Source organism: Leuciscus leuciscus (genome assembly GCF_965113295.1).
Source record: "Leuciscus leuciscus genome assembly, chromosome: 13".
NCBI lineage: Eukaryota > Metazoa > Chordata > Actinopteri > Cypriniformes > Leuciscidae > Leuciscus > Leuciscus leuciscus.
The window spans coordinates 16,569,662-16,578,304 of NC_138737.1; the positions used below are offsets into that span (position 1 = coordinate 16,569,662).

At 37.7% G+C, this 8,643-nt stretch overlaps 1 protein-coding gene and 1 long non-coding RNA gene across 3 annotated transcripts; one reads left to right on the forward strand and one right to left on the reverse strand.

The window, feature by feature from the left end:
- Positions 1 to 493: 493 nt before the first annotated feature.
- On the reverse strand, positions 494 to 1,481 carry LOC309512691. Its single transcript, XR_014211140.1, has 2 exons — positions 1,344 to 1,481; positions 494 to 1,238 (listed from the first exon to the last, which is right to left on the reverse strand). It is a non-coding gene; the product is annotated as an uncharacterized lncRNA (long non-coding RNA).
- Positions 1,482 to 2,002: 521 nt separating this feature from the next.
- Positions 2,003 to 7,570, forward strand: slc52a3-1 (solute carrier family 52 member 3-1). Of its 2 annotated transcripts, none has more exons than XM_082188379.1 (4): positions 2,003 to 2,087; positions 3,777 to 4,959; positions 5,708 to 5,831; positions 6,423 to 7,570. In XM_082188379.1, the coding sequence occupies exons 2-4, from the start codon at positions 3,950 to 3,952 to the stop codon at positions 6,633 to 6,635; spliced, it is 1,347 nt and encodes a 448-aa protein (XP_082044505.1). In that variant the 5' UTR covers positions 2,003 to 2,087; positions 3,777 to 3,949; the 3' UTR covers positions 6,636 to 7,570. The 2 variants fall into 2 exon arrangements, with proteins under 2 accessions (XP_082044505.1, XP_082044504.1); XM_082188378.1 differs by lacking the exon at positions 2,003 to 2,087 and adding an exon at positions 2,110 to 2,693.
- Positions 7,571 to 8,643: the final 1,073 nt, after the last annotated feature.

Here is an 8,643-nt window from a genome sequence, read left to right on the forward strand (position 1 = left end):
TCTCTCTCTCTCTCTCTCTCTCTCTCTCTCTCTCTCTCTCTCTCTCTCCCCTCTCCCTCTCTCTCTCCCTCTCTCTCTCTCTCGTTGCAATGCTTATGACTTCACATTGTGACTGAACCAAAAGAAAAATAAATAGAGGCGTTTAACACCAGAACAGATTGCAACACTTCATAGTGATACATGATACACTGTTATCAGATTACTTAAGATTTATATACATATAAATAATAAATTTATATTTAGATCATGGATTGCGGAAGCGGGGCTTCCACCCAGGTCTATAGGCACGGGCTACTTTTGAGGTCTGGTACAAATATCACATACAAAAATACATATGTATGGAAGATTGATCATTAAAAGATGGCTATCTCAATTCAAACTCGCACGTGGTCTTATGCTTAAATTACAATGATTTGGCTATGTCTATGAAACTACAATCACAATTACAAATCATTCTATTTCATAACTTTAAACTGTAAAGAGAACAAACTAAAATCATTTAAACATTAGTTTTTTGTCTCTTTCTCACCAAGGCAGCATTTAATTAATCAAAAATACAGTAATAACAGTAATAATATAATGTATTATTACAATTTAAAAGAACTAATCTGAATATATTTTAAAATGTAATTTCTTTTCAGCAGTCATTACTCCAGTCTTCACTGTCACATGATCCTACAGAAATAAATCTAAAATGCAGATTTTCTGCTCAAGTAAATTATTATCTTATTATCATCAATGTTGAAAACACTTCTGTTGCTTAATATTTTTATGAAAACATGTTTGTTTGTTTTTTAAGGTTTCTTTGATGAATAGAATGATGAAAGTTCAAAATAACAGCATTTATTTGAAATTGAATGTGTCTTTGTTGAATAAAAGTTTTTTTTTTCCTAAATTTTTTTCTTTTCTTTTATTCAGCAAGGACACATTGCAGGTTTGTCGGCTGCACATCCATGAAGTGAATCTCCTGTTCCACCACATCACAGAGTTGCTCTATTGGATTGAGATCTGGTGACTGTGAAGGTACACTGTGGTCATAAAGGAAAGGATATGGTCAGCAACAATACTCAGGTAGGCTGTGGCATTTAAATGATGCTCAATTGGTACTAAGGGGCCCAAAGTGTGCCAAGAAAACATCCCCCACACCATTACAACACCAGCACCAGCCTGAACCGTTGATACAAGGCAGGATGGATCCATGCTTTCATGTTGTCTACACCAAATTCTGACCAAACCACCTGAATGTCGCAGAAGAAATCGAGAATCATCAGACCAGGCAATGTTTTTCCAATCTTCTATTGTCCAATTTTAGTGGGCCCATAGCCTCAGTTTGCTGTTCTTACCTTTAAGGTTTGATGTGTAGTGCGTTCAGAGATGCTCTTCTGCAGACCTTGGTTGTAACGAGTGGTTATTTGAGATACTGTTGCTTGCCTTTCTATCAGCTCGAACTGCGTTTCTCAAAAGCATCGTGAGCTAAATTGATTGTAAGAGACCATTTGTGCCAATGGTTGTGCGTGAAAATCCAAGTAAATCAGCAGTTTCTGAAACACTCAGACCAGCCCGTCTGGCACCAACAACCATGCCACGTTCAAAGTCACTTAAATCACTTTTCTTCCCCATTCTGACGCTCAGTTTGAACTTCAGCGGATCGTCTTGACCATGTCTACATGCCTTCATGCATTGAGTTGCTGCCGTGTGAATGGCTGATTAGATATTTTCGTTATGATCTGTGAACCTTTGGCTGCTATCTTACCCCATCTGGCTTCAAGTCATTGACTTTTGTTTGTGTCTGATTTCTGGTAAAGTCACTTATGTACTCATGGGTCCCATCTATACATAAATAAAGGCCCGATGCCTTTATGTAATGGGTTAATAGTTATAATAAATCTTTCTTTTTAGGTACAAGTTCAAAACCTAAAATAAGCTGTTAATTAGTAATGAGGGTAGTAAAGTATATGTAGGTCACACGTCACACTATATAAAGCTGCACTTATACTGTATGCTGTGCCAGAATGGGCTTTGGGTTGTGATGTTTTGTGATTCATTCTATTCCTGCTATGAGAGCATAAAAATAAACAGCAGCTAAGGTAAGTTAAATGTTTTCTTAAGACTTTTAACGGTTCAAAGTTCCACACCGAGAACGTCAGATTGTGGTACAAGGACTATGGCTTAAATATGATGTGAATTGAAGTCTCTGTGCTCTACATTTGTTATTCTTGATGAAAGATATGATGGTTGAATAGGGTCAAAGTACATGCCGCAAAAGAGTTCAGGATATTCTGTTCACGATTAAATAACCGTGATACATCTCAGAGGCACAACAGGCCTATGAGTCCAAATTTTACTGCTCACTGAACTCTGTCCTCCTGTAGTTGCACACTTTGATGCCAATGCTATAGTGCAAGAGTTATGTAGAAAAACTGGACCAGCTAAAAGGCCATTTTGTTGCAGTGTCATGTGACAGGAGAGTTATGCACTTCATTAGAGTGGGATGACCTTCATGAGACTCACCCACACTCATACGCTGAGGTTAAAAACCACACTGTGGACATCTTTAGAGTTGAGAGGTTAAACGGTAACGAGATACAGGATTGCTGAATGAATGTCACTTCTATGACTTGCCGGTTCGTAGAGCAAACTAATGTCTGTGTCAGAAAGAAGAGCATGTTCTGTCTCATTGGCTCAGCAGTAATGTGAGTACTGAATTTGTTTAATGCTCCTCCAGTGAGATAACACATAAATCAGTCTTTTGTCCTGAGTTACGGGTATCGGATGTTTTCTTACATGCTGACTGAATATTTTTAATGTGTCGCTTTTGTTATCATGTTGGATGTTACATGTATGCAAATCCAATGGTCTTTAACCATTGACTGACAAGTTCATTTTAACTTTTAACATTGTCTTTGGTTGTATAAAAAACACCTAGACCACTGGATCCAGTTAACAGAATTAACAAGAATTAACAATTCATATTTGAATTTAGAATGATTACAGATTTTTGCTGTACTTTTTACAATTAACAAGCCACATTAATACAGCAATTCACATTTTATTGTTGATTGTTGTAGTGCCGGTTTATAATAATTGTATTGCTATGCTGCACTTGAACTTTGTATTGCATGCAACATTATGTAATAATAATAATAATAATTATATATATACACAGTAGTCAAAATTTGAAGTGAATCAAAAAAGTTCATCAAAGTTGTCTAAGACAAGAATGGGTATTGTTCAAAATTCATCTATAACTTTGATGCAAGGTTCTGATCCACTTCAAATGTTGACTACTGTATACATACATACATATATATATATATATAAGTTTGTATATATGTATATTTAAGTATATGTATATTATGCATGTATAATTAGAGTAATATTTTTTTCATTAAAGGAGCTGTATGTAAGAAATGTATTTCAATTAATCATAAAATGGCCCTGATATGTCACTAGACATTAAGAAATCATGTTCATTTCAATACTTATATCACTGACAACAGTAGTCCGGCCAGGATATTGTCATTTAAAAGTGAAGTTGCAGCCCTCAACTGATGTTGATGTTGTCATGTTGTGTTTTGGCCTGATGCTCCACCCTAGTTTTTTTTTTTACAGTATTTTTATATAAATGCAGCCTTGGTAGCATAAAAGACTAAAAACATTACAAATATCTCACTGACCCAACATTTTGAACAGTTGAATATATAGTCTTAAATCCCAGGGTTGTGCAATGGTTCCTCTGTTTTTTTTTAATGTTTTTTTCTTTTCTCTCTTTAAAGGTAATCTGATGTTTTGGCAAAGGCAAGAAGAGAAGACATCAAACCACAGCCCAAAGCCCACAAACCAAGTGGCGTCACACAATATAAAATACCGAAGAGTCACACAGTTGAAAGTTGTCTGACATCAGATAGTTCTTCAATTACCCGTTTGCCCTCTGATAAAGACGTTCACTATGCCTTTGTACATCCATGTATTGGCGTGCGCTTTTGGTCTGGGCTCCTGGGTGTCCATTAATGGCTTGTGGGTAGAACTTCCTCTGATAGTCAATATTCTACCAGAGGGTTGGGACTTGCCATCGTACCTCACAATCATCATTCAGCTTGCCAACTTAGGGCCTTTGCTGGTGACCCTGGCACACAAATTCTGTCCTGGAAGACTACGTGAAAATCTCGTCATCTATGCGGTCCTGTCAATCGGTGTTGTAGCCTGCGTCCTACTGGCTGTGTTTTGGAAGAACACCACCATGCTTCTCGGTCAACCGCGTAGCACAGCATTTTTCATCCTCACATTTTTTCTTGCTCTAGTTGATTGCACCTCATCTGTAACCTTCCTGCCATTCATGATGCAACTTCCAGCCAAATACATCACCACATACTTCATTGGAGAAGGTCTGAGCGGTCTGGTTCCAGGCCTGGTGGCGCTGGCGCAAGGGGTTGGAATCTCAAAATGTGTCAATGTGTCGCAAGTGTCAGATAACCTCACAGACTCTGAATCTCCGACCTTCATTGTGGAGACGCAGTACCTCCCTCCCAATTTCTCCACAGAGATCTTCTTCTCTTTCCTGGCCGTAATGACAGCAATAAGCATGGGTGCCTTCCTCATATTAAACCGTCTGCCTCGCACCTTTGAACTATCCACTGAAAATCTCGTCCCGGACTCAGATGCCGTGGCAACAGTCTGCAGTGGTTTGGAGGGCCCCGTGGACCCCAATCCAAACAGTCAAGAGGAAGAGGAAAAGAAGCAGATCAGAGTGCTACTTCCTAAACCGCTGCACTCCGACTATCAGCTGGCGTTCATCTATTTTATGGTGGTGTGGGTGAATGGTGCAACGAACGGCCTGCTGCCCTCAGTGCAGACGTTCTCCTGTATGCCTTATGGAAATATGGCCTATCACCTGTCAGCCGCTCTGTCGGCGGTAGCCAATCCAGTGGCGTGCATCATTGCCATGTTTTTCCCCAAACGGTATATATCTCCACTTTTAATTACAATCAGGGCTTGACGTTAACTTCTTTTTGCTCACCAGCCACTGTGGCTATTGGTTTTCCAAAGTTACTAGCCACTTAGCATTTTCACTGGCCACAATTTTGACATCGATACCATAGGGAAAAACTGCCATATAGATATTTTTAATATTATCTCATAATTTGGCAGCCGGTATATTAGGCTGCTGTCACTTTAAGACCTGACGCACGGACCCAGTATCCTGTTTTATAAAGTCAATATACTTGGCTTTATGTGCACGCACTTTGGGTGTGAGCACAAAATCTGCGGGTATGAGTAAAATTATGCTCAATACGTGCAATCCCTCATCGAAATTCAAGCCCTGTAACACCAACAATATTCATCCGGAGCAAAAGTGGCTAGTAGGACTGACTGTTACACGCCACCGCTGAAATCCACCCATATTTGGCGGGTGTTAATGTCAAGCCCTGATTACAATCTAACCATATTTAATTTATTGCCGATTTGCACATATTTTGTGTTCTATTAAGTAGATCATTTGTTTTAAAGATATATTCCAGGTTAAATCAAAGGCATCTAAAATGTAATTCATGGCATCTGAGGCCTGCTGTTGATTACCACAAAAAAAAAGGTCCCTCAGTGTGTAAAATTTATGAAAAAATGTGGAATAACATTTATTTTAAAGCAAATTTTAAGAAAGGTTCATAATAGGAGTTTGACTAAAAGTGAGTATATTTTTCTCTTCCAGATCATTAGTGTTTCTGGGCGTCCTGTGTCTGCTGGGGTCTGTATTTGGAGGCTACAATATGGCCATGGCTGCCATGAGTCCCTGCCCATTACTCCAACATACACCTCTAGGGGACGCTATTATAGTAAGTTCCCTTTTAATGTAATCAGCCCATTTCTAGAAGATTCTGTCTAAATGTTTAGCTTTACATTATTCTATTGTTGATTCTATTCAGAATGAAATGTTAAAAGATCAATGTAAATGGTTCAGCAAAACTATTTAGTTCCTCAGGCTACAAATACAATTTTTTAAAACAGTCATGGCTAATGCAGGATAAGTGAAGGAAAAAACAATATTAAACTCTCAAAAAAGTAACCTTCTGAATTATAATGGAACCTAGTGAACATCACAAATGATTAGAGCTTGATTTGGGATAATGCTTAAACGTCCAGGACAGAAAAATCCAGATCCATGTGCCCTAGTTTCAAAGTCGAGTGTTTGCGTCACTAGTAAATGATGAGTTGTGTAATTGCAGGCTTATTAAACACTGGCTGAGATGAGATATAGGCTACTACTCTTTCTCAACACCTCAGCATAGTTACCCTGATACCTAACTACTTCAGATATACTGTCACAGACATGACAGGTTCTCTATATATTAATGAACATATATTAATCTGACAAGCATCTGACGACCTATTTGTCACTCTTTTTTTTATGTTTCAACTTGTTTCAGGTTTTGTCATGGGTTTTCTTTACTGGTCTGCTGTCCTATGTGAAGGTGATGGTAGGTGTGATTCTGAGGGACCGGAGTCACAGCGCCCTCGTGTGGTGTGGAGCAGCAGTGCAAACAGGATCTTTATTGGGCTCCTTCATTATGTTTCCTCTGGTTAACATCTATCATCTATTCCAGTCGGGGGACGTTTGCAACACCAAATGCCCATTATAATAAGAGTTTAATAAGACTAACAGGGAAATGAACTGCTAACTCATTTTCACATCATAGCTGAGCTAATGATGGTGACATAATGAACTAACATTTGGCACTTACTTGCTCTTCTCTTTTGTTTTCACATTAATTTAACATTTGTACATCTTTTATATTATTGTGGATTATTATTTATGATGTTGTGAGTTTTTGGAAACATTTACAAGTGTTTCTGAATCATTTGTGGATTACTGGTATGTTGTTTCAATATTATCAGATGGCAAAATCAGATGACTGCGTTATTAAATTTTTTATTAACTGTCTCAAACTGGTATTAATTAAATGTTTTAGGTTAAATTAATGTTTTTAAACAAGTTACGCTCTATCAGCTAAACGCTCTATCAGTCAAAGACCACATAAATAATTTTGACTCGTCCCTCAATCTGTAAAAAAAATAAAATGAAAGCGCTCACAATGGAAGTCCATAGACTCATGAATCATGTTCTATGTAAACACTCCCTTTCTGTTCCTTGTACATATAATGTCAAAGCTTTGGGTGCAGTGGTTGGATATGGTCATGACAAGAGTTTTCTGATAACTTGTAAAACATATTTATCTCAGTGTCATTTTCATATGTAAATATTTAGGCTATACTGTCAAAACTATGCATTTTAAATAAGCATTTTAACATTTATCAATACAATGTCTTGCCCCATAGACTTCAACTGCAAGTGCATTGCTGTACACACAACGTGATGAATAGAACCTGGAAGGTTTAAACAACATGCTGTGGCACCTCTGTCATCGCTAGATGGCGCTCATTTGCTGGATATTTTGCTGATGCAACTGCTCTTTTGCAAGACAGGCTTCAGAGTAAACTTCTGATTGACAGTGTTACTGACAGCAGCCCCAAAAATTTTAATTCATTTTAAATAAATAAATCAAGCTAAATACTACTGATGTTGTGTTCGATATTGAAGCTTGATTTACCAGAAACGTGATCTATGATGTCTGAAGCTTCGCTCATCTAAGAACCACGACTGCTTTAGTATCTGGTTCATAAGGAGCAAGTTTTCCTAACTGTAAAATAATAATGATTATTATTTTTTACAATACATACCATAATTTATGTATGAAGCCCACTGCTCATTTAACCAAGGAATAACAGCTGAAACCAGGACTGAAGCATGCTAAAATAGACAGATCAAAGATTTCATTCATGAATTTTGTTTCATTCATTTGAATTATTTTATTGCTAATGCACAGACACAAATTAATCTCTTCAACAGTGGCTTTTATATGAAATAAAATAAAATAAACATTTTAAATAACATAATAAAATAAAATAAAAGGTTAGAGTAATTAACCTTTTTACGATAAAGTTGAGAGAAAAGCCTCTGGTTTTTGCAAAGCTTTGTTTATCCTTCTCACTACTACTTGTCATTTACTGGAAACGTTTATTGAGCTTCATCCCAAGCAACTTGCAGAGACGTCTCTCCTGTAATAACCTGGGATTCTATGTCTTGCTCAAGGCCACAAATTGTGATTGTGATCTCAATAAATCCCCAGTTCTTGAGTTGCACATTTTGGAATCAATCTGGCAACGTCTGAGCTAGCGGTCTAGATTTTGAATCAGTAGACTTCAACCACCCACATCAATTTCTGAGTCAACCGACTGTTATTTTATTTATGCCAATAAGGGTGCCGTTACCGTACCATTTGTGCCAACCTAAAACCACTTCTGCAACTGACAACATTTGATTTAACACCCTCACAGAAAAAAATCAATTTAAAGACGATGCAAATCAGCCCAAGAACACGCATGTACCCTAAGAAATCAACCAAAGCCTGACCTTTGGCTGCGGTTATAAAGTTAAATCTCCGGACAGGTGATCAAACTGATGAGGAGAGACAAAAAATGAGCAGTATTATAACACTTATCCTGAGGGATTCAAAAGACGGACAAAGAGAGACATGGAGAGTAAAGGAGAGAGTGGTGTCAGCTGCTGACCCTGATTCTTGGGCACTA